Source organism: Micropterus dolomieu, linkage group LG21, assembly GCF_021292245.1.
Source record: "Micropterus dolomieu isolate WLL.071019.BEF.003 ecotype Adirondacks linkage group LG21, ASM2129224v1, whole genome shotgun sequence".
Classification (NCBI taxonomy): domain Eukaryota; kingdom Metazoa; phylum Chordata; class Actinopteri; order Centrarchiformes; family Centrarchidae; genus Micropterus; species Micropterus dolomieu.
Window position 1 is genome coordinate 16,125,107 of NC_060170.1, and position 26,862 is coordinate 16,151,968.

The 26,862-nt window shown below is 39.4% G+C and overlaps 1 protein-coding gene across 3 annotated transcripts in view; it reads right to left on the reverse strand.

Moving 5' to 3' along the window:
• Nucleotides 1–26,862, reverse strand: part of slc23a2 (solute carrier family 23 member 2) — a 48,009-nt gene that overhangs the window by 17,980 nt on the left and 3,167 nt on the right. For 2 of the 3 annotated variants that reach the window (XM_046034730.1, XM_046034731.1), the window contains exons 2-6: nt 9,416–9,464; nt 6,960–7,189; nt 5,871–5,969; nt 4,124–4,240; nt 2,088–2,245 (exon numbers count right to left, since the gene is read on the reverse strand). In XM_046034730.1, the coding sequence (XP_045890686.1) occupies nt 2,088–2,245; nt 4,124–4,240; nt 5,871–5,969; nt 6,960–7,189; nt 9,416–9,464 (653 nt within the window). The remainder of the gene's footprint in view (nt 1–2,087; nt 2,246–4,123; nt 4,241–5,870; nt 5,970–6,959; nt 7,190–9,415; nt 9,465–26,862) is intronic. The other variant, XM_046034732.1, reaches the window with a different exon arrangement.

The following is a 26,862-nucleotide window of genomic DNA, read 5'->3' on the forward strand; positions in this document are numbered from 1 at the left end:
TTGGGAATGATTCACTGTTAACTTAAAATAAATGTGCAGGCAGAAGTCTTTAATCGAGGTTAATAAAAACAGTTGTTCATCTCCTGTTAGGAGGCTTGTGGTTATACTGGGCAGATGTAATTTGAGAAAACTTGTAGAAAAAGAGGGACTTAACTTTCACAAATTAACAAATTCATTTCTCATAATAAAAAAAAAAACTGAGAGAAAGGAATCTTGGTAAAGAAAAAATAAATTAAAAAAAAAAAAAGAAAAAAAGTAAAAGAAATCATTTTCAAGACCCTTAAATCATCTCAAATTCAAGTCACATGTGTGCAGGTGGCAGCTGCACACACACACACACACACGATACTTGGATAAGGGTCACACAGATATGCACGTACACTTCACCTTTTCATGGAAAAGTGAACGACCTCACTTGGCTCAATGACTCAAACCACACCACACTCCCCCCCCCCCCTCTATCTCTTTGCTGCTGTCAGGCCAAGTCAATTTTATTTATTTAATTTTATTTAAGACCTATAACACAAAATTTGCTTCAAAAGGACATTACAGTCTATACAGCATAAGACAAACCCTCTACCTGGATGTGTGGAAGTGATTAGAGTCCACTCTGTCCAGCAACACATTTTAGGAGCACGCACACCTGTAAGTATGTATAATATAGTGGTCATCCTCCCCTCATCTTTCTCTTCTCCCCTGCTGTCCTCCTCTCCCTCCCCATTTCCATTCAGTCAAATTTCTCCAAAGACAGAAAATCTAAGATATTGTTAGCAACTAAACAAATCTGCTTCGACTGATATTTTGGATAAGTAAAGCCCATCAGAGCTAAAAATGATTTGTATGATGTACTGGACACTTGGTGTTTTCTCCTGAATCGGTTTGTGCACTGCACCATCTGTGTTCACAATGTAATTAATCCTCGATCAATCCTATTCAGTTAAATTTATTTATTTTTAACCAGTAATAAAAAAAATAAAAGTTTCTGAGCTTCCCTCTGAATGTTACAAAGGCCACTGTTTGCATACGGCTTTCATCAAGGCATCAGTGAAGGCCATGGAATTGGTGTCAAAAAGAACAGTGTATCTGTGTCTGTCTGGGTTTATATGAATGACTTGATTTGGCCGAAGCGGCGGCTGCACTCGGGGAAGAATAATGAAACAAAGAATTCATTACAAAGACGTAAGAAGTGTCACGAGTTAATTTAAACATGGATCCAAAAGACAAGATAATATCCAAGGCAACGGGTAATGACTCAGGTCAGTTATTTCATTGGTGAGTGCCGGTAGTGACATAACCCTCAAAGTTTAATCATGTGAATCACTGGTTATGAAATGCACACAAACCAGCTCAGGTTATGTCTGAACAACAACCAATGCGTTGTGAACTAAAGAGATCAACGGTTTCCAGGTACCAGATTGAGACCCTTGAGAAAGAATGAGCACCTCGAGGGCAGGAAAAAAAAAAAAAAAAAAAAAAAGACAGGAGGAGTAAAGAGGATGCCAATCTTGTATGGCTGAAAGCAGGGACAAGGCCACATTTTGGTTTCTTTAGTTTCTGGAATCTCTTCATTCTTTGTGCTGTAATAACAGGAAATAATAACTGCTTCTGGAAAATTTTCTTTCTACTCTTGCCAAAGAGACACCACAGTCACATGATTGAAATGCGGAACTGAAAATGAGTATATATATATTTTAATTGCTTAATTTATCTGTGCAATATTATCAATACACATTTATATTCAAGACTGACTGTTTTGAAGCTCTGGGAACCTTTGTGACAAAAAAACCACAACAACCTGTAAGCATCTACTTAAAGTGTGCGAACGCTCTTAAACACACTCCAGAGTGACATGAAGAGGAATGGCCCTCGTCTTTAAGCGGTACTTGGAGATGAGAGCTAGAGAGTGGGGAAAAAGATGGGGTGGGGAATAAAAAAAGATAATACAATGTACCTATAGCTACGTATAGAAAAACTGCAGTTTAGTGCTTGTATGTAGGCATGAATCTCCTGTATGACTTGAAGTATGCAGGTAATCAAAGCATTTCCCTGTGTCCATGTGAGACAGTATAGTGTGTGTGTTTGTGTACCTGCAGCCCAGTGTGGTCTGTAGCAGAGTGGTGATGCCCACACAGAAGAAGATGGTCCCTATGAGCTGACTGGTGGCCCACTGATCGAAGCCAACGCACATTGCATCAGCCAGCAGGAATGGCACCGCGATAGTTCCACTGAAACATGTCAAGTAGTGCTGCAAAGTCAAGAGGCCACAGAGTCGGTACGTATAGATAAAGTATGTGTGTCATGGCAAGTCTATAATTTAACTTGGCATGACACTGTTTGTAAAGACAGTACAGTACAAAACATTTTAGGATGTTACTAAAAATTAGGGGTGTGACAAGATCCCGTGCCACGAGATTTTGTGATACTGAAACTTGAAACAAGATTTCTCACCAGTTGAAAAACAGTCTTTTGAGTCTCATGTAAGGGACACTTCTCAAACGCTGTCAAGCCACACATGAATTTTCTCATGCAGTGAAAAACAAATGTATAACTGATTGTTTATCCGGTGCGAATACGCGGTATGTTGTGATAGTAATGAAGCGGACCCCCTCTCGCGGTATGAGAGGCAGACAGTTTGTGATAGAGTTGTAACCACCACATACTGGAAAAGTTTCACAATATAAACCTCTAAAACCTGGGGCTCAGAGTTCCTCTGTTTGGGACTGTAAGCTGCACTTTATCAGAGATGCTGAAGTTGACATTTGTGGTAAAATTTCTGCTTGATCAGAAGTGTTTTCAGTTGTTTTCAGATTTCCACCTCCTTGTCTCATCCAGTCCTGTGTCTATCAGACCGTCTGAAGGGGAAAATACCATATAAGCAGAGCAAGAACATAATGCACAGCATTATTATATAGGGCAGGTAGACTTCAAAAATATTATGAATTTTCATTAAATGATGACTTTATTCTCATAATATGACTTTTTTCTTGACATGTCAGAACACAGGTCTGTGGGAGAGATTCTGAATATGCAGAAAGTTTTGAACCTGAGCAGAAAACCTGCTGAATCATAGGAGCTATTAAAGTCCAGGAGTTTATAACTGAATTAAAATGAAATAACTTATCATTGGAGGTGAAAAGATGCCACATGCAAACCACATAGAGGTTACTTCCCCAAACAAAAGACACAAAAGAGAAGTGAGGACTAAATCATGCCTGCAGGTGTGCTGACTCAGCAGGGATGATATTACGTGAGAAAAGAATCTACAGGAAAAAACATTTGAAAACACAGATTGTCTGAGAGCTGCACTGCTTTATATTCTGTTAATATTTTTAGATTTTGAATCGTCACCCGCCACCTGAATTTTGCATTTCCGTTTACATAAATAGAAACATTTCCACCATAAATTCATGCAGAAAAAAAACGAGTTCATGGCTCAAAATTTTCATATAATTCGAAATTGAAGATATCTTAAAAATAGAGGTAAAATCTTGTGATCCCAATATTGTGTATCATCTCATTTCATGAGCTAAGTGTATCGTCACACACCTACTAAATATATCCGATTACCATTTTGAAACTTTTTTTTAGGATCATTATCTTTCCGGCAGAAAACATAACCCTCCTGGTGTTGGTAATCATCTTTGTGTTTGCTGTTTGTTCTCAAACACTATTTGGCCTGAACAGGTTTTCCACCACAATCTTTTACAAAAACACATTTTTAAAAACATTTAAAAATCACTCCTCCTACAAAGTTATTTTACTCTTATCGCAAATTCAGTATATAGGTGGACAATTACTATATTTAGTAGCATTACAAATGCATTGTGGTCACACAGTGAGGACATTAACCCACTGAACCACCAAGATGACGACTACTGTGAGAAAAGTTTGTATAGCTTGCATGAAAACTGGGAATGGTCGGATGAAAAATACTGCCCTGAGATGACAGTACAACCACAGTAAAGGATATGACACACCCTAATTACACAGCGTTTTCAGTTCATATGATGAGACATTTCCAGTTTAAACACATACACTAGTCAGGTAAAGAAAATATATTGATGACTGATAATACTCTGCAAGTCATCCATTAAGCTTTGTGAAAATCAGTCAGGAGATTTACCTGTAACCCTAAGAACACACACAGGTACCAGGGTGGGGTGTCTTCAATGGTATAGATCATATCCATCCTCCTCGCATCCACACTGTCTGTGCTGTCCAATGTCTCAGACATTGAGCTCTACACGCACAGTGACAAAGAAACAAATCAATTATCTCTTTAGAATTCATCATTTTGACATGTTCTTTGTCCTGTCCACAAAGGGTAAAAATAAGTTTTCTGGAAGAATTTATTTATGCAAAAGTACATGAAAATAACAATCAAATGTCGATGTGAGAACATGTCTGAGCAGATATGAGGAACGCAGATTTTTATGAATTATAAAACAAAGAAAAGAAAGTGACAGAAAGAAAAACTGTGTGAAAGAGACACGTGACTTTATTCTCTCAGTAAGAAAAATGCATCGTCCGTGACAACAAAAGAGGAAAATAACATTGAGACAGTGTTGGTGAGTCACACACACTGGTCAGATTTCTGGTCCACATCTCATCAGCACTTTTCTGCACTAGTTGCCGTGAAAATGGGTTTGTGTTTTACTGTTAAAACAAAGAACCTGGTAATTAGTGAAACATACTTACTAAAAAAACTAAAGGTTTTCCAACACCAAATGTTAGTTCAATTCATACCATCAATCATACTAAATAGTGACAAAAAAAGTAATTCATAAAAAGGATATGGCTAGCTATCTATATATAAATAAATGGAAAACCGCACAAATGGAGGCTTTTCTGAAAATACAGTATATAATCATAAAACATAACGGCGCAGTAATGATGGATTTTTACTTCATGGTGGTCACTCAGTGGAGGTCATACTTTACTTTGTGTTTGTTCGCTTTGTACTTATTACAAAAATATATAATTATATTTTTAATCCTATTTATACAGTTATATGCAATAGCCATTTTGCCATTTAATTTTGAACTTTCGTGTTTGTTTTTTTTATTTACTTAATTTAAAACACATTGTCACTCGGATTGCTGCCCTGTATGTTCAGCAATTACCTGCAAACTCAATGTTTATAACAACTTTTATAACAAATAAATACAAAAAACACAAGAGGCTACACACAGACCACACCAAGATACACCCACAAACAAATAAAAAAAACCAAACAAAAAAAATACACAGGTTGCCAGGGTAGCAAATTGCAAATGATGATATTATCCTCACCGTTTACTGTTCACTCTGCTCACGGCTGTATCAGAGCTGTATTAAGTTACTGCCGCCCCACATTAAAAAGCATTAAACGGGCAAAATACAGGGCGAGTTTTATTGTGAAGTTGTTACAGGAAACAATGCGTTTGTCACACAAGTCAGTGCTCGTGTGACAAACAATCAAAAACGCATCTAAGTAATGAAACAAGGAGGAGCAGTGAAGAGTTTCCGTATTCTTAGATTTTTATGGACTTCCTTAATAAGACAATTTCAGTTCATTTGGCTGCACTGTCAAGTGATACTCCAGCTGATGGGTTTGCTGTAGTATGAATATAAATTTGTTGTAATTACGGTAACCATGAATGCCACCAAATGTACTAGGACTGAAATTTTACAGAACTTTAATTATGTAGGGCAAAGGTGAGGAGGAAAAGAAAAGTCACTGAAACTGACGATTAACCGATTACGAGAGAGCTTTTTCAACCATGTGACTATGTGTCAGTCTGCTAAGCCGAGGCCTATGTGGGAGGAAACTAGCACTTTGGATGACATGATGTTTTGGTTTCACTCCTCCATTTTTCCTCGTGAGTTACCTTTTCTGCTCGTTGATTATCTTTAGTGTAGATGGCCATCAGCTCTGTGTTCTCAGTATCGTGGTCTCCACTGCCACTGCTCACTCCGTTTATCACCACCTTAACACACACACAAACAATTTAGACTTTCACCCTTTTCCCCCCTTTCATAATCTTAATTACAGTTTACCAAAGCATGGTGGCCCAGACAGCAAATTGAGGATGACGCACATCGATTTGACACATAATTGGCTGACTGACAAAAGCCACACGAAAAGACAGACATGAAGGAATGTGAAAGTTTAAGTGTGAGTCAACACAACATGTGAAAAACAAATGTAAAGTTATTTATAAAAAAATGACCAGTTTTGATAAGCTGGAAGATAGGTTTCCAATATTATGCGATCATACTTATAAAGTACATGTTGGTGTGTGGTAGTTTCCTGTGTATGTCCTGAAAGTATCCGTGTCATGTCTTTCAACAAAGGGAGGGTCATTATAAAAAGGAACACACTGTGACTGAGTATAAAGTAGAATAAAATCTAAAAATAAAAGTCCATCCATCCACTTTCCATCACTTATGCGGGGTCGGGTTTCTACGGAAGAGGATTAGGGCCACATGTGAAAAATATACTTGAGCTCTGAGTATAAAGTTAAATAAATTGTTCACATGTGGCCCTAATCCTCTTCCGTAGGTCTCTGAGGCAGCAGTCTAAGCAAGTAGTTTCTTGTCATTTTGCCTTTTAAAAAAAAAAAAAATTAATAAAAATACACACATGAAGCTCTGGCCAGGTGCCAAAAGGAAATGGATGGACTGAGCTGCAGCAGCAGCAGCATGTACTGACAGGAGATGAAGTAAGCACTTTGAGAGTGTACGTGGCAGCATGCATAAACAAATACATTCCATACAAAAGGCGGTGCCAAATATGAGCGAGAGAGTCAATGAGTGGGGTGTAAGGGGGAGGAAGAGGACAGTAATTATAAGGTTGTGTGCATGTTAACCAAACCCTGTCTTTGTCATTTGTTCATTATGTGAGCTTGCTTTAGGCATTTTCATGATGCATCGGGAGGCAAAATTTCATAACTAGGCCATTAAACACAGTCGTTTACCGGAATAGGGTAGAAATCTGCGCTATGTTTGATCTCCTCTTCATATTTTCCTCCGTCACTGCTACTGTCCATCGTCTTGGAGGTTGTATTCTTTCCCACGCCCATCCTTGTGTCTGCGATGTCGTCCTCCTCCTCCTCCTCTTTGTACGTCGTCCTTTCTCTGTCTCGCTCCGGTGTGAACACTGCAGATGAATCCTTCAGTCCGATTACATTGTCCAGGGCTGCCTCACCTTGTTGGAAAAAACAAAAGACAGATAAACGGAGATCAATATTTTGATTTATAACTTTAAGGGTTCTAATATCCTAACTTCATTGTGAAGGATCCCATCAGAGAGGCTGCCAGGCCATACTTAATTAGAATCTTATCGCAGGTTTCATGATGGGTTTTTTGTCCCGGCTATTCTGGACACAGAATTAATCCAGTAAAAGAGAGAAAACATGTTGTGGTTATAGCTTTACAAATTCACAGATTTGCTTCCTTTTCTTCTGTTTCATATAAAAAAAAAAATTCAGGTTTGTTTTTGCTGCTGTAGGTCTTTTGGTTGACAAACAGATTATAAAAGCACATTTAAGACATCAATTTTGGCTTGGTGATTAGATCTAGAGCTGAAACAGCTAATTGAACATTTTGATAATCAATTGATTGTGTATGTCATTTTTACAAGCAAGAACAACGTACCGGTTCTTCACTGTCACCTGTGACGATGTGCTGATTGTATGTCTTATGTGATAGTAAACTGAATATATATGGGTTTGTCACCATTAGTCAGGCAAAACTAACAATCTGAAGGCCTTTCAGAAATAATAACGGACATTTTTAAAACTATTTTCTGGCAACTTATTTGAATAATCAAAAATAATCAGCAGATTTTTAATAAAAAATAAGCACCAATCGTTAAGACTCAGATTAAGAAATTAGAAATTATGAATTGCCTTTGGGAAAAGACTTTCTACACGTCACTTAATAATCCATGTTGCAAACAGGTCTGATAGCCACACAAGAAGTCTTGTGTGGCTAACAGAGGCGAGATTATGCAAGGAGAGACGATGAGAAAAGGTGCATGAGGCAGAGAGAGGAATGTCGGTTTGTCCTAGCAGGGGTGGGGTGGTACAGTCTATTTTCTGTTCAGTGCCTTTTATTCAATTTATTATCATTAACAATTAAACTCAATGGGGCTTTAATGGCATAGGAAATAGATTGAGTTTTTTTCCCCCCCACACTTAATGTACCAATGTTCTGCAATCCTAATTGCTCATATCATTTTAATAATATTTGTCTTTTAATAAATGGGAAAAGTATGAGAAAGTGAGTGTATCTCAGTGTTGAGAGCCATCACTCAGCTTCCAAATCCAATAAAAAGACAACATGTCGACAGTTATTAAATCAAGAATAAATATTCTCTCAACCAAGGAGCCACACAGCGGATGAATCGAGCTTGGGCCAACAGGCAAACGTGATCTCTGAGGTGACATCTCCACCAACAACACCACTGCACTGTAAGGATATTCATAGTACAATTTCATATTTCAAAACTACACTGCTCTGGTCTTTTAACAACATCTTTGTGATGAAACTCATTAAGACAGTTAGCCAGTTCATGAGCCATGTCCAACTGTAAATCAAACTGCGTCACACACCAGTGTTGTACTACATCATGAGGGTTAACTGACAGGTTCATTTGAGAAGCATCACAAAATACTAATGGATCACTGAAGTAATAGCTTTAAAAATGTTGGCCTGAGCCTTTGAAATAGTCATATAGCTGGGTGAAGAGTGATTTAAAGCCACTAAGAATCCCATTTCCTTCATTGGACTCTGATGCAAAGCTGTTAATTTAAAAAGGTCATTTCATTCATTTCAAACTGCAAGAGCTGTGATATTTAAAAATAACTTGGCTTTTTTAAAGCTAGGAAATCGTTAATGTGACAGTTTAATCTGTAACCATACACTTTAGTAGCTATGAACCCTGACTGGAAAAATAGTAGTGTCCTGATGGCTTTGAGCTTTAAAAACACTGACTACATAATTACAAACTCCCCAGCTGGGGAATTTTGTTGCTGATGGCATCTACTAACTATAAAAAAACCAACAACAGGATGCCCACCCAGCCCCCAAAAATACTTTATACAAAGAAATATTGCAATTAGATATATTATTCAAATTGTTCAGGCATAAAAGGGAATAAGTGCAGATATCTACTGAAACTACTGGCCTCTATCAAATCTTTTTTGTGAAACTCCATGGTTTACTCATCCATAACACTGTATGTCAGGAACAGATGTTAACTGCCTCATCAACAGTTAGCTGATGCCAACCTGCCATTTATCTCATCAGCACCTTCTATGGCAAATTCCCTTTTTCAAATTCCCTTTTTTATTTTTATCCCAAAATATCCGTTTCCCACCCAGCCAGTCTCCCTGCTTGCAGTGTAAAAATGTTGGGATAGGTGTAATACCTAGTTGACACATCCCATCACTCCTGTCAAGCTCGGCGGCTGGGAGCATCTGTGTGGAAGGGGCAAGAGAGGGCGGGAAGGAGGAGGCAGAAGAAGAGAGAAAACAGAAGAAGAGGCAGGGGGGAGGCAGAGAGGAGAGAGCCAGAAGGATCAAAAGGAGGAAAGAGGAAGAGGAGGGAGGGGGGAGGGAGGTGAGACATAAGTTAATTTAACAGACAGCATTTAATCACAAGCAAAAGTTAGTGTGTAGTGTGACTGACGTGTTTATTCTCATTCAGATTCCCATGTGAAACATGGCGTTATAAAAAGGCAGCAAGAGTGAACTGAGTTGCAGTTCAGTCTTCCACCTACAGAGGAGGCTTGTTATTTTAGGAAGAATTAGAGGCAAAAAAAAAAAAATTAAAGCTGCAAGCAGCGTTGGGCGGGCACTCGCACGTGTAGCGCGTCGGTGTGCGAGGCGGCCGTGTTGCATATTCTGGAGCTCTGCCGGTGCGGCTGTGAATTTGCTACGCGCTTCGGACGCTGCATGAAGGTGTTTTACGTCACTTCCTGTTTCCCCTTTGTGGCACTACATAGCACTTGGCGCTATAAATATAAACTAATATTGGTGTGTAGATGTGTTTGGGGTGGGACAGTTATCAAGCACGTGAAGTTTTGTTCAGATGTGAGCATGTACACTGAAGTTACAACAACTTCCTGTTTCATGGCGAAGAGTTGATCTTTGACGCCACGGACATTGACGAAAACTCAGATAGCACAACTTTTCATCTTCAGTGCCTTTAGAAGGCACAGCAGAAAGTTGAAGTCGATCCGGAGTTCGTTAAAGTACGGAGTGTGTAAATCATCTAACAATGGCCATAAAATTCAAAATGGCCGACTTCCATTTTAGGGTATGGGTTCTTGAGGCTTTTTTGTGCGTCTTGATATGATACATGTCCCCAGAAAATTTCGTGCATGTAGGTTGAACGTGGACGAGAGGCAAATTTTCCTAATTTCGTAGGGGGCGCTAGCGAGCCATTTTGCCACACCCATGCGCGAAATGCGGAGGCAACTTAAACCTGCATGCTTTGCGGTCAGCGTGGGGCGACTCCTCTGGTTGCAAAAAGAAATAATGACAAGAAATAGTGACAAGATGTCAGTTGGGATAGGCTCCAGCGTTAACGATTGATGGAAAGACAAAATGACCCTACTTCTCACTTGATTTATTAACTCAGTAAACACTTTCCTCATGAGTTTATGGTCTCAATCGTTAGTTTCAAGCCTTCAATACAGCCTGATGTTCATTTAGTAAATTATGTTTCTATTTAGAGGAAAATAGACAATAAAGCAGTGTATGCTTTAGGGCGAGACTACCTTGTGATTAACAAGTCACTACCATGCCAAATCAGGCTAGAGGGACTTATATCCACTGCACAAATTTCACCAGCGCTGGGGAACAAGCTTATCAGGAATCAGCTGTTAATTATTTCCGGTAAGTACGTTTTAAGCCTGTTTTTAACCAGCCAAAAAATAGCATCCTGGTTAAAATCACAGTTAAAGTGAATTACAGAAGTAACCAAGCTTGCTAGCGCAACCGTCTCCTCCAAATATCGTCTCGTCCGGTGCTGCTGGTAGCAACAAACAAACAAACAAAAAAAACCCAAACATGGCGGCAGGCAAACTACCAGACTCAAGGATTCAAAACAGTCCACAAACCAATGGGTGACGTCACGGTGACTACGTCCACTTCTTTTATACAGTCTATGGGTAAATCTCATATACAAAAGTGTTTAGCATTGAATTTGTTTTTAATGCCACAGTCAAGCCACTTCAGTCATGATTAACATGTTAATATTTGGAAAAATGGTCTTTAAATAAGTCGTAAAAGAAGGTTTGGCAAACCAGACATCTTTTTAAGAGCTACTGCTTAAATTTTAAAAATAACAGTTGAAAACCATATATTTCCTCTGAGTTCTGCAAAATATTATGGTATTTTCAACTTATACAGAGACAACAGATTCTGGTTAGGAGGGTAACATTGCTAAAGATTTTTTGCTTTATAGGACTGAATGATTAATCGTTTTCAAATCGAAATTGCAATTTCAAAGAACACAGTTAGCTAATCGTGAAGACGGCGATTAAAATGTAGGTTAATTATGCGGCGCATCTGACCCGTTTTAAACGGTCATGCAGTTACAGATTCATTCTATTGTTGTCCCTGTGTGACAGACCTGCATGCCAATCACAAGCATCATACGCCTCCTGTTACGGTCCTACTCACCAATCAGAGCGGGCACAGGGTGAGTGCATTTTACAACAAAGGAAGCTAGAGGGCTTGTGCTTCTTCTATGGTTAAGTAGGCTATGTATTTAAATTGTGGTTTTTTGGTCTGTTTTAACTGTGTTTATTGTTGATGTACGGTCAGGAGTCTGCACAGGGTGTTTTATTTTGAAAATTGACCGGATTCTCCATGACGTTCTGTGTCTTGACTACCTGGTTTATCTGCTCTGCGCTGCTTGACGCAGCTTCTGTGAAAAATTGACTGGCAGTGAATATTGAACTTTAGCAAAACTTCAAAAAAAATAATAAATTGCAAATCGAATCGTAATCGCAATATCTGGCAGAAAAATCGCAATAAGGATTTTCCCTCAAATCGTTCAGTCCTAGCTTTATAACAATTTCGGTGTTATTCTCAAAGTTTTGGCCATCTTTTGTCTCAAAGGCATCAATCACTGTACTCATTAAGTAAAATCTCCAAAGGCAGAAACAAGGATAAAAGAGGAATTCCACTATAGGCAATAATCATATCCACGTTATTAAAGCAGAATTATCCTTTAACAATGCCACGATGACTAAAAAACAATTTTTAGTAGGCGAAAAAACTAATCGATTCATCAGGAAAATAACTGAAAGATTAATAATGAAAACAATCGTTAGTTGCCACCTTAGAAAGAAATGTTTTGACCAGCAAGTATTGCACACAGCACATGAAAACATAACTGACCTCAGTGCTGCACAGTCCAAGGCCCTGTCAGTACTGAGAGGCAGTTGTGAGATGTGGAGTCTGACAGAAAGTATCCCAGTAGCCTCTGGGTGATTTAAAGCCGGATGAAGCATGTGCCAAAACCAGAAGAGCCATGCTACAGTAGCATGACATCCTCACATGACCTTTTTTCCACTGTGGACCAAGAGACAGAAACTCACTCATCATCACGGTGTTTTCTGTCTGCTGGTGTGACTGGAAATCCATCCGCATGCACACAAAGAGAGAGAACAAGAGAGACACAGGGAACTGGAGCGAGAGAAGAGAGAACTGAAACTGAGTTTGTGATTGTAACAAAGGAGATTTCATTAAAACAGAATAACTTTCCACATTATTAAAAAAAACAAAAACATTGAGGATAAAAATCAAGGAAAGTGCATGTAAGAGGGAGTTTCAGAGAAAGGAGAAGAAATAGGAGAAGCAGCAAAGAAACCAGAGAGTGAGGAAGGACAAAGACAACTGCAGAGGTAATTTTAAGTAATCTCAGAATATGGAGGCTGGAGGACAGAGTTACCGCCTGGATCTTTAACAGTGGAAATCTGATCTGTGGATCCTGTGCAGGCTTGTGCCATGTTGTGTGGGATTCCACCGGAGGAGGGCTTCACCACATGTTTGTGTGTTCATTTTCATCTTTAGTGCCAAGTGTGTGTTTCGGAGCGGATATACACAGACTGTGTGTGTGTGCGCGTGCGCGCGTGCGTGCGTGTGTGTGTGCCCGCCCAGATGTTGGTCTGTGGTTCAGTCATAAATTCTTGACTATTTTAAGCCCGCTGTTGCTTTAGGCCCTGGTCAGACAGAAAGCGTTTTGCAGGTTTGAAAATGCGAGACGCACAGCAATGTCTTTTGGTTGAATTTGGAAAAGACAATTGCGCGGCGGTATTTTTATGTTGCAACCAACAAATCAGCTGGGCTGTCAGTCTAATCAAAGATTATAGCGCCAGCGATCTGTAATCATTGGTTTGCTGCAAAGTAATAACTGTCATATTAGCAGAAACTTGATCACAACTCACAGGTCTGTGTTTTTTGTTGCCAAAAACATCTGCTTAAACATAGACAAACAGGGCACTTGCTCTGGCATTTTTTGAGGGTGATTGGTGTACAAACACGCAGGATACATGGAAACGGAGATCCGTATGGGCACATGGAGACAACGCTGGTAGTAGTCTTAATGATGGTCGGTTCAAGGCTTATTTTAGGATAACTCTGGGACACTTTGATGCAGTCTCCAGACAATCCAAGCAACTGTAAACTTCCGTTTACAGTTATATAACGTTTTTTTTTTTTTGTTTTGGCCAATAATCAGCCCATAAAGCATGGACAGCAGCCCATTGGATCATTTTCTATACCGACACCGGGCCGGCCCAATCACATCTCTTACTAGCCCCCCACTCCCTCTGCTCTCTGTTTCTTGCATTAAGGCCCACCCCAAAAAAATCTTCAGACGGCTGCCGCTAAATGCGCGTAAATAACAGATATGTCTGCTACCAGACTGCTACCAGGGCTGCAGTAGCTTCAACATCAGCTACAGTACCCGAGGTAGTGCAGGCACAGGCACTTGAAGGAGTACAGGAGAGCCGTGGCCACTGACAGGCAGAGGAGGAGGTGTGTGTTAGCGAGTGACAAAGTGACAGGGCAGAGGGGGAGACAGAGCAGGAGGAGAGTGGAGGTGAAGCGGTAAGCATAGAGTAGCTCAACCTGTAGGGAGGGAGCAGGGAGGTAGGGTCATTTATACTGGGGACATGTAGCCACCACTTTTTGAAAGCATTTGTTAAAAATGTTAATTAACAAATAAAAATGCTATGAAAAAGGTTTATTTGCACAATAAGCCTGCAATGAAATGTAAATATAGAAGAAAATTCTGTACTGTCCAAAAAAGTAATTGGACTGATTACTGCACTATATTCTATTATATTTTTATATTCTGAATTGTCACTTGCCACCTGAATTTTGTACTTCCCTGGTGCAGAAAATGCCTCCAGAATGCAGGAAATTAAGTGTTTAATGCTTAAAATCTTCTGGGGGGAGGACCCCACATATTAGAATATTATTAGAATATATTCTTGTCTTGTTGTCATGGCCCCAATTTTGGGCAATGTTACATCTCATGGGCTAAGTGTTTCATCAATAGTGTATTGTGAGGGGTGTCTGATATTGGTGGGCCGCCTGGGCCACAAATGCCGATTTTTTGTCCCAGCCCTGGCAACAATTCATCAAGGCTGGCAGAACAGGAAAAGCAAATGGGAAAATAAGTCCTTTGAATGTTTCACAATGAAAAATACAGCTATGTGACATGCATTAGGGATGGATCACGACATTATTAAAATTGTTTGAATAGTCCTTAAATTATTATTATTTTTAAATCAAGTAGTTTACACGACTATTGTCTAAACATGGTAGTATGTGTATATATATTATGGTGTAATTTGATAACTTATATATTGTATGGGATGCTTGCATCACATGCTATTGAGACTTCCTTGCCCTCTTCAGATAAGACTCTCAGACTGCAACATGTGTCTTTGTAAAGAGAGAAACAGACAGGCAGAGTTAGACTTTTTTTCTGTCAGCTCGTTCTGCTCCGTTGAAAGTGAATTTACCATACAGAATCGAATACGAGTGCACTTAGCTGCGGCTAGCTGACCGTGTGCTTCTCCACTATACCGCAGTTCTGTGCCCATGCATGCAGCAAACTGAAAACACTGTCTGTCAGAGCGTCCACACGAAAAGGGAAGGAAAGACAGCAGCAACAAGATAATGGTTTCATCTTTATATAACAAAGTCTGACTTTGTGAAACAGTGTCCATCTTGACTGTGTTTCAGCACCAAGCATCATCGATGTAAAACAGAGTCCTCCTCTCATCTTGCGGCTATTACTTTATAATGCCACGACATGTTTACCTTGTTAAATGCACACATTAAACAGCAGGCTGTGAACCCATCTAGCACTCGTACTTGTTGTAGCTCAGATGATGCAAAGTAGGCCGTTCATTACCAAGCACCAAATAACCAAATTAGGATACAATAATGAGTCATTAGCAAACTGTTAAACAATTAAATATTGAACTGTTGGTTCCTTTAAAACTAACCTTCATCTGGGAGGGATCAGAGGGATACGTGAATATTTGATCGGTCAGATTTATTGCATGACTCATTGGACAGAGGAAAGCTGTTGCTCTCAAACATTGTCCACTGAATTTGTGTGCTGATAAAGGGACGGAGCAAATAGGCCGACAGATGGAAGGTTGCAAAGTAATTTTATGGTACCTTGGAAGAGTATTTAGTATTTTTGAAATAAAAAAAAAAAAACAGCAGTTTATTTTGATTCATGGCATGGCTGCTGCATTTTAATACAGTTAAAATTAGAGTGTCTGGAATTTTATTTTAGAATACATTTTGATGCATCTTAGGCGACATTTTACATGGCAGGGTACACGTGAGGGGTTGGCATTTCACCATGAGCGGGGAGCGAGGGGGGTGATGGTAAAACAACTGCGAGGTCATGTTTACATTGGTCAACTCCCTCTCAGTGGAGCAGAGGTGAATGGAGATAAGAGAGCAGCCTGTCTCACTACAGAGGAACACGATGTGAAACCGAGTTTTATACAAAACGCGTGTTTATACAAAACTGTTTCAACGCAGCAACAAGACATAATGTACCAAGGATGGTCAGAAGAGTCCCTGATTATCAGAGGACACTATGACTCAGAAAATGGTGTTTGCTGCTGTTGAGACAGAATAAATTTACTGACCACAAGCTGTCATGATTTAAAGCCATGTTCTACCTTTAGTTTATCACATTTATTTGTCAGGGCTGTCAATTAATGCGTTAGTAAGAGGCCTTCTCCAAACATTACTGCTTTTAGCTGATCAGTCTCTAAGTCTACATCCAGATTCTGTATCTGTGATAAGTCAGTCATCTTTCCTGAAGGGGACCATCAGAACACCTTTAAAAATAAAATGGGAACTAAACACTGAAATCTTTTGGTGAGGTTTGTGGTTGGAACATAAACCCAGAGGCATTCTTCATGTCACAGGATTACCTGTTCTGGTCTAAAGTAATGACCAATAAGATGACCAACTTCAGATATTGTGCATGCGTGCACGGATACACGCATGCACAGTATCTAAACATCAAATTAAGGCGGCAGCGGTCAGCAGCAATAACCCATCAGTACTCAGTCACCTAGAAACAGCAAAGCTCTTAGCAAGACATCCTTTCCACAATTCAAAAGAGACACCGCAGGCGTTCGAATTTACTGGCTGAATCATGCAACCAGCAGACAAAACAAGCGTGTGCACGTGTGAGAGCTGTTCTGGTTTTGTAACTCGATAAGGTCATCTGAGCAGTTCACTGGTTTGAATGAGCCATGCAAAATGTTTCAGTCTACCTTTTATTACAGTTTTGACTACTTGTTAAAAAAAGATGTAGAATTTCTACGCTTTGAGACAAGCAGGAGAATTTTAAGTACAGGCTTGAATCAGTAGCTTGTTGTTTTAGAACAGTTGAACTTTATCAATTTTCATCCATCTTCCCATTTATGCTATGGCTGGGTACAGCATATTTATTTATTTCTATTTACTGTGTTTTGCCCAACTGATCTCTGTCATTCATTTGCTCCATTAGTCTATTTATTTACTTATTTTTGTCAATTAAGCAATAAAATTTAGTAACTTTATTTATCCACACACAAAGCATAACAATATAAAAGTAAAATGTACATAGCAGGAAGTAAAAGTGCAACATCCTCTCAGGACTTCTGGTTTGGGGATTTACAAACTAGTCCAGAAGAAAGCATCTTCACTTGGATGTTGTTTAAAACAAGCGATTCATTTGTACTGTTTCACTTCTACTCAGTTTTGCCACCTGGATCGTAACACACATTTTGAGGTTTGGCAAAAGGCTTGAAGGAGGCAGCAACGTAAAGAAGAGGATGGCAAAGTCAAGCAAGCAGCAAGAGTTTTGATGATATTACTGAAAAGAAAGGACAATTAAGATTTTATACTGATTAATGAGTTTAATTCATATTGTATGGGAAATGTAATGAACTTTCAGATGAAAATTAGATCTATGCTATGTATGCCTTTAATGTAGCTGGCCTAAAGCCAAAACAGTCCTGCTTTCTTTGGTACTTTATAGTTTGTACAGCAAAGCATGGACATCCACCTGCTGTTAAACACATTTCTCAGAAACTAGAGCAGCAGGAAACGACCGTTACATTTAGGCAGGGTGAACAGAGATGTTCAGCCTTTAACTGCATTTCCATCCCATTCTCAAAGCAACACCTTCACCCACACAGCATGCCATCAGCAGCACAATATAATAGTTCCTCACATTTGTACTAAGACAAAGTATCCCTGTCCTGTAACTGCACACCTTTGTTAAAGGTTGTTCAACCACCCACAGCCTCAGGCATTTTCTCATCAAGCGCAGCATGGATGTTTAACACTAAAAGGTATCCATTGTTGCTTGAAGTGGATGAAATCCTTTAAGCCTACCCAAGCCAGACCCATGCTGTTGCTCCCAGTTTAAATTTGCTTGTACAGTAACTGTGGAGACAGATTACCTTCATCCAGCCCCTTAACAGTTGATCAGCTAAAAATGCCTGACCTGACATGTTAAAGCAGACTCTGTTTTTACAGCAAACAGAGTTGCTCAGATACATAAAAGTGGGTCATTACAGAGAAAATGTTGTGATTGTACTCTATAACTGTCACTTCAGGCCCCATTTTCACCATACATACCACCAGGGCTATTTTCATTATAGATCACTCTGCACATTATTTTCAATAAATAAATAGTTTAATCTATAAAATGTCAGAAAATATTGAATATATAGTCTTTTCTCAGATCAGTCCAGATATTCCATTTACATGGATATAAAACGAATAAAAAAAGCAAATCATCACATTGTTGAAGATGCAGAGAACGTTAATGAAACAATCGATTATGGCAATAAATAAATTGTTTTATCGTTACAGCTCTGCATTCTGAAGATTCAGGTTGGAGTTTTTATATAACATTTAAGACTGCAACTCGAAAGCTACAAAAACCATGAAATATATGGATTTTGATCAACAAAATAGAGGCAGATTCACTGTCTGCCTATCAACTTACTGATTAATTAATTGCCTCAGCGCCAAAGTATAATTTTCAATATCTCATCACACTTTCAAAAAACAAACCTAACTCAGCAGCAGAATCAGCACAGCCACCCAAAAACATATAAGTCATAAAGCGTGTTGGTAAAACAGGGGACGGGACAAACAAAACCTATAAGGTTCCTAGAGATAAGGGGTCATCTGAAGACTGCATCACTGGGTGAGGCTCCTCGACACAAACCTGATACCAGAGCCAGGAGAGGATAGAGATCAATGTACATGAGACTTTTAACATGCAACAAGGTTACGTTGCTCTACTTTATTATCTGCCCGTACACTGAAGGTGACCTACAGGGGCTGAAGTCAGATTAAACAGATCAGACTTTACTGACCAGCACACACAGAACGAGCAGGCAGTCAATCCGTAGTATTTCCTGAGCGACCCAGGAAACATGTGACATGTGACAGTCAGCGACCGCGCTGGCTGGAAAAAGTTGCCCACTTGTAGAGCTGAAACGATTAGTCAATTAATCAGTTTGTTGAAAGACTGAAGCAAGAGAACATTTCACTTAATGTGAAGATTTGATGGATTTCTTAGTCCTCGGATAATAAATTAAATCTCTTAGAGTTATGGACTTTTGGCCAACTGTTTTGATGAAACATTAATTGTTTCAGTCCCCTTTCAAGTAAAAAGGCATGCTAGTATCAGTGTCTTCAAAGTGAGAATTTTCTGCTTTTCGCTGTCACTTCGTATTGATCATCATTGGGTCATACATGTCAGATTGGCCTTTGGAAAGCGTTTTCACTCTTTTATGACATTTTATAGATAAAGCGATTAAGAGTCCTTTTATGTAGTCTCTGAAAGGTTACATTTTTACAAGCAGTCAACAGCTGCATCCACAATCAGCTTTGAAGATTTTAGTGATTTTATAAAGGTTAATTTCTAAAAGAATGCTTTATTGGTGGTAGTTGGCTACCACAACTATAACACCAATGTAATGACTGGAGGAAAATAGAACAAAGCATTAAAAATGTCCCTGGTTCAATACCAGCCTTTGCTGCATGTCTTACCCTGAAGTCACACTCAACATATATATCTTCTTAGGCAGAACATAAACATTTACAAGCAAACAATGACACACTCCGTCTAACTGAGGTATTTGCGATTGAACTATAGCAGGGTAGAAATAACATGGAAAAATGTAGGCTAGTCTCCCTCACACATTTGGAACATACAGAAGCTTAAAAAACAAAAAAAAACACTGTTCAATCAGGAAAAGAAATTGCTTTACTATATACACACCCCCCCACAGCCACACCCTCCAGCATCTGTACCAGAGAAAAGTGGCCCCACTGGTCTCTTCCATTCACACATCTCCACTCACACTCAGAAAATCTTTAAAATGCAAATAAAAATCTATTGAATGCTCATTTATTCACAGACTTGTTATATCAGGCCAAATGTGAACCAGCAAAAACAACAATTTTGTATAATTTAAAAACCGTACAATTGCACATAAGACAACCACCGAGTACAGCTTTAACAGCAGCCCCCCCACAATAAGGCAGGAGGACTCTTTGATTTTGACGGACTGGTCCTGTGAGGAAGCTTCAGGTTAGGCAGGTTTGATTATACGCAAAGTGGCATTTGTCATTACGAGACGTACTGGCCAATTTAGAAAGCGCACACAGAACAGACCGCTAGTGGACTGTGAGAAAAGATTCACTGAATTTGACAAAAAGAAATATATTGGATTATAATCGCATGCCCAAGCTTAAACAAGGCTTTTATTGTGATAAATTTTCAGGAAGGTCTTGTGGAAAACTCACTGACTAGCAGCTTCAGTCTCATTTCTTGGGCTCTCAGTGTTTCCCCCCCCATACGTTCATTTATTTTTGGGTGCCCGCCACAATATCAACACTGACCGCCACATATTGATTTTTTTTTTTTTTTTTTTTCCCCCACTAGGCATATTTAAAATTATATCTGATTGCAGAGCTGCAGGCAGCGTGTATTCGTGCAGCATATCCTCTCGCTCGTCCCTCGCTCTTGTTCTCGGTCCCTCTCCCTTATGAACACAGCTGCACAAATCAGTCCAACACAATGATGTCAATGTTGGAGACCCAGGTCATAAAAGTTATTAGCAAGCATGTAAGGAGCCTAGCTAATAAGAAGAGCTGAGTTAAATGTTAGAATACAGCTGGGTTTTCAAGGCTAACAGGCTGTATATAGCTGGTAGTCAGTGTCGACTGCACGCACGCGCGCCCGCGTCATTCTGTGGGAAACACTGGGCTCTCGTTATATTTCACTCGGGAGCAGCTGAGTCACGTGCAGAATTAGGTCTTTGGCTGGAAATCAAACCGGTTTGAACACTTAATTGCACCAACCACACTCACACACACAAAAAGAGAACATTTCTCTGATTGGCTGATAAAAATGCTTTTATAATTGTGAAAGAGCATACATCCTCAACAAACAGCTGATGTCATCCTGAAAACTTCCCCTGAAGTATCAGTAAAAGCTCACAAATGACTGGCACAGAGGAGAATAAATCATTCTGGTACTGTTACAGTGATGATGTATTTTAGTTTAATACTAATGGCTATGTTATTCAGCCCTTGTTATGCAAGAATCATATGGTGTGCAATGCTGCTTTTGGCCATTTAATCCCCATTTTACACACAAGAGATTAGAAGGGCAAAATGTGTAGCCACTAAACGTCAAAGCCCCCCCCCCCACGCAGCAAAAAAGTAAACCAACAAACGTGTGTTTCAGGGCAAACTGTTCAGAAGCACATCCTAAAATCTTACAGTTGACCATTCACACACACCCCCACCAATGGGAAGGCACAGCATGACCCAGCACTATGTCGTAATCTTAATCACACGCTGCCAACAGGGCCAGGAATGCATTTCTGTGACCCACTTCGCCTCACTGTTCCTGTTCCTGGCCCGACATCCTGTGAGGTGATACTGTGCTTTATATTAATTTACTGTCAAGTCAGAGTGACTCAGTGGAGCTACTGTGAAAAGCTAAAAAACATGTTTTCAGGGTCACTTCACATAAACACAAGTGAATGGTTTTTGTCAGCATTGTGATTTTAGTTAGTTTCTTATACTTCATGAGGAACCTGGTAGCTTTAAAAGGGAAAGTATTAAGAGAAAACAATGCATGCAATAACTGCGGTTTTCTGTAAGCTGAACTGTACTGCAGATAAAGTTCTTCCTAAGCAACGGCACTTTCACGCAAATGGGGAAGAACATCATATCTGCAAGCCTGATTTACAGATTCATGACTTATTTAAGAAAAACAGGAGGCAGCACCTGGTCGGCAGCTGTAACACACTAGTTTCAGGATGTAGTACTGAAAACGAACCACACAGAGCACCCTGTAAGTAAATGTTATGGTCTGAAACATGGCTGAGATCTTAAACCTCCAGTGAAGAACTTCTGGCAGTGAGATACTTTCATGAGCACTGTTGACACATGTTTATGATGTATGCCTACAGGTGTATGGAGGACTGATCCTGACAAATTCAGATATACAGAAATAAATAAATGCTCAATAAATAAATAAGCATCTGATTAAGTGCACAAAAAAATAAAGTAAATAAATAAATGTAGGTAGTAATTAAGTTATACAAGGAGACATAAATGTATATATCCATTTTAATTAGTTTCTTTACTTATTCACCTTTGTAATAATTACCTTATTTATTTATTGTCCATTATAATTTTCAACTTTATTAATTACTTCTTTTTTTAAATGTATTTATTTGTGTGTGTTTTAATATTTGTCTGTTTATTCTTCTGTTGCATTTTCTACTATTTATTTCCCCAATGGTTATATATTTCTGCCTGTCCTTTTTACATTTCTCTATGCATTTCTGCCTCATTATGCAAATGAGGAGGGGCTGTGTCTCAAGGGGTGAACTTCCCCCCCCTATTCGTGGACCAGTCAGACGCTCTAGCTCTAGGCCTACTCTACCTGCACACATCAACAAGCTTGTTCCTCACACAGTCAGATGGCTTCCTTCAGTGCGCTGAGGAGGTGTTTAGCAACTGTTTGAAGACAGTACTACTAGCCATGTCTTCGTTCTTTTCATGTGCACACTCTGACCTACAGAGTTTTCAATTAGCAACTTATACGGACACAGAACTGCAGGAAAGTGAGCTGTTGTTTCTGAGAGTCACATGGTCAGTTAGCCGCAGCTAAATCTGGAGTACACCCCTATTCGAGTATTTACGGTAAATGCTCCCACATGGAGCAGCTTGTTGCTCTGCTGTTTCAACAAAAATGCCAGTCAGGATGAAAATTCAACCGTGGTGTTGTGTCGGGAGATGCAGTGACTTAACCAGCGGTGAGTAAGAAATATTATGAATAATACATGTAATTTGTTAAGCTATGAGGAGAGTAAAAGTCCGTTAGCCGCTGGGCTAATTTATGTGGTGTTAATATCATATAGGCTGAAGCTCTTAAGCTAGTGGTGGTAACAAAATAAACTAATCTTGACAATTACCGTTAAGAATTTTATGCTTCTGTTAAGTATGATTGCTAGTAAGCCGTGTTTTATGTGTGGTGGTGGAGTCAATTTAAAGTTAACTTTACGGCACTTAACCAGTCAAAATGATTTAATAAAGGCTGGTTACTGTACTTCTGTCTTGCACAGAAAACAGAGGGAGAGGCCTGCGGAGAACATAACCATATTCTGAGGAGAAGGAGTCGGAGGATTCGGAGTCAACAAAGAAAAGTATCCCCAAATAAAATATATTCCTTTTATATTTCCCCTTACATGCCTTGTTGTTTTATGTGTAGATACAGAGGAAGAATGGGACACAGCACACATCTCATCGTTACTGTGTGTTAGAGCATGGGAGAGCAGTGGATACGGTTAATACAGCCCACATCCCTAATATTATTGTGCAACTATAACAAGCGGAGAACATTCAAGATTTTTTTTACAACTGTCCGTATGGTTTATTCATCTTGTGTAATGAATGAAAATAAATAGGCCTACTTGGCTCATCTCTACTTTGACATTTAAGATTAGCTGTGTTTGATCCACCTTCATACACATGTGACATTACTGTACAACTTGAGAAAGGTAAGTTGTTTTCCGCTCCAGCCTGCCTAAAAGAAAAGCATTTTTGGGATTAAATGGGCTTTATTAGCTGTTGCAGTGCAGGGAGAACTAAGAACATACCCATTTCTCAACTTATTATTCTAAATCATGCAATAAAGAAGAAATGCATAATAAATCCTGGGACAAATACTGTACAGCATGTAGCCTAATGAACAGGCCTTGTGTTATAGCTGACTTGGGCAGTGAAATGTTTCATTTTTTAATTCATGGGGTCATAGTTGTCCACAACTCAAATCAGAATTTAAGGAGAAATGTTTTATACCACCTCAAGAAAGGTAGGAAGGTATTTCAATGTATAACTGCAGTACTTAAATCTAAGTAAAGTCATTTCCCTGACATTTGTGTTATTTTACTTTTAATAGACACATGTAACAGGTTGGGCGGCACGGCGGTTTGTGCATTTAATCAGATGCTTATTTATTTATTGAGCATTTATTTATTTCTGTATTCATTTCTGAATTTGTCAGGATCAGTCCTCCATACAGGTGAGTTTGACTGCAGGCGCACAGTTTTATACTCAGCCTCGTGTTAAAAAAAGAAAAAAGATATACAGACAACTTTCTACAGTATGGAGACAATAATCCATCATTTAGGTAGAGATGTTATGTACACTTCTTAGGTTTGTTTTTCGACCAAAGGGCTCTGCCAAACTCCGTCGATACAGACAGAGATGCACCACCTCCCTCCGATTTCAATTCAAGTGGCTTTTTTGGCATGACTTCAGAAAACACAACATTGTCAAAGCATATAAACACAAGCTATACACAATTATAATAAACAAAATAAACAAACAATTCTCTTAACAATGCACGCCCTTCCGCTCTGGCAAACTAGTCATTGCTGGGTGGCGTAAAACGTATCATTACCGGTGCGCCAGCACGGGAAATGTCGCCACAGACACCAGATTTAAAAACTCTAGCGCACTGCGAATACAGAGATTTATCTGGAGGGGAAACTCATAATCAGCATTGTGTGAACTTGTTTGGTGAGGGCTTGAATGTATAGGACGTTCCTTTATACATGAAACAAAGGAAAGATGAGTTGCACACTCTTAGTCCTGATGTTAACATTACTTAATTTAACTTCATCAACTACATGGAGTTGGCGATGTGGCATTGGATGAGACTAAAACTATTTTGAAAATCAATTAATTGTTTCAGTCATCAGTCAAGCAGCAAACATTCACTGGTTCTAGCTTCTCAAATGTCCCAATTTGGTGCGTAAGTTATACTAAATTTAATGTATTTGGGTTTTGGCAGATGCCACCTAATCGGCAGACTAATCCATTACAAAAAGTTGGAGGCATAAACTTGACTGACAGATGGGACCAGATTTTTAATAAAAAGGGTCCCTCATTTTGATCAAACTGGCTGGCACACCTCCATCTCCTTTCCATCCAATATCCTTGTTTGGTTTATGGAACAAACATACAAAATCAGTTTATTAAAAAAGGAATAAGTAGTGGTTTTAAAGCATATCCCTTCTCATCTTGTACTTTACGCAGCCAGACTTTGTGGCATCTTTGTTTTGAATTTCATCTGAATATTTTCTGGCGTCCTTCCATTCAATGAATGTTGCTCTAGTAGGACAGAAAGCCAATTGCAGAACAGGTTGTTTGGAGGATTGCAGCCTTAACACTCCAACCAGCTCATCTGCCGCTCAACCTGTACTTAGGATTTGTAAAGAGGATGCATGTCAGCACTTTCAAAAGGCACAAGACTAAAAACAACTAGTCCCAAGAGACGGTGACGTTGCTTTCTATTTAAGATGTTCAACCATCACACCAGTTCCAAAACTGGTCACAAAGGTCATTGACCCACACGTGATTGTATCTTCAACTTCCTTACAGACAGAAAGCAGCAGGAGAGCTTGGACAATCTTACATCCACCACCAGCAGAGTAAACAATGGCACCACCTGGGGATGTCAACAGTCCCTACAGCCCTGCTCCCTTTACGTCACAACTGCACCTGAGGTCCTCTCTGTCAAACTCTGCAACCCCCATCGGTCACATCAGAGACAGTGGAGGATATGCGTAAAGGGTAGAGAATGACCAGGAGGTTGGGGCCACTGCCAAGAACCTGAGTTCTCTGGATAACTGTTCTGAATAAAATCTGAAAACTTCTTCCCTTATGGCTTTATTGCCTTTTTAACTAATATTTTATACCAATTTTTATGCTTTTATGGATTGTTTTGGCATAACAATAAATATACTGTATGTGCATAGTAAGCTAATGGCAACCAAATTCCTTGTATTCACATGTACAACTGCAACGATTAATCCATTAAGCCTAGTTCACGCTACACGATTTTAAGCCTGATTTGCGGGTCGGAGAGCTCTGCGACCGTCAGGCTGTGATCAGGGGTAAATTGGTGATCGATCAGCAGTCGCCAGTCATTCATTATGTGTGAACTACTCAACGACGCATCAAACGGCTCCGACACATCACAGGCGTCTGCCAGATATCTAGCATGCTAAATATCTGGAGATGTTGGCCGACTTGACATCTACGTCCAGTCAATGAGAGCAGGCAGCTGGCAGAGCATTTTTCAGTGCAAAACACTTTTTACTGACCTCCAGCTCTCTCTGTAGCTCAGACAATCCCCGCTACCTGCGTGAGGTAATCCATTCTTTCAACCATATTCTTTGTCTTTATAATTGCCATCTTTATAATAACAAACAACAGCTGTTTCGTGTGCAGGTTCGCGTCATTTCCCGTGTGTTTTCTTGGCAAAACGTGGTTTGGAGACCAGCGTCGGGTGACACAGCCGCTGTCAGCTCACGTAGTGTGTGACCCACTGTCACCGATTAGTCACGTAGTGTTATCGCCACAACGACTTCAAGACTCAAGTCGTGTAGTGTGAACAGCATGGTGATCGGCTGACACTGAAAGTCGTGTAGTCTGCACAAGCCTTTAGTTGTCAACTATAAAATTAAATCAGAACAGTTTTGATTAGTGGTTTGAGTGAAGAAGCTGAATATTTTCTGGTTTCTTTAATCCGCTTAGAAAGCAAACTGAATATCAATATTTTTCAAAATTTTACAGACCAAACAACTAATCAATTAAACAAAAGATTAATTTACATTGAAAATATTTGTTGGTTACACTCAAATAAAAAAAAAAAAAAACTTATTCTGGGCCTTTGCTGGGTTCCAAGAGTGACTCAGCAGGATAATAAATC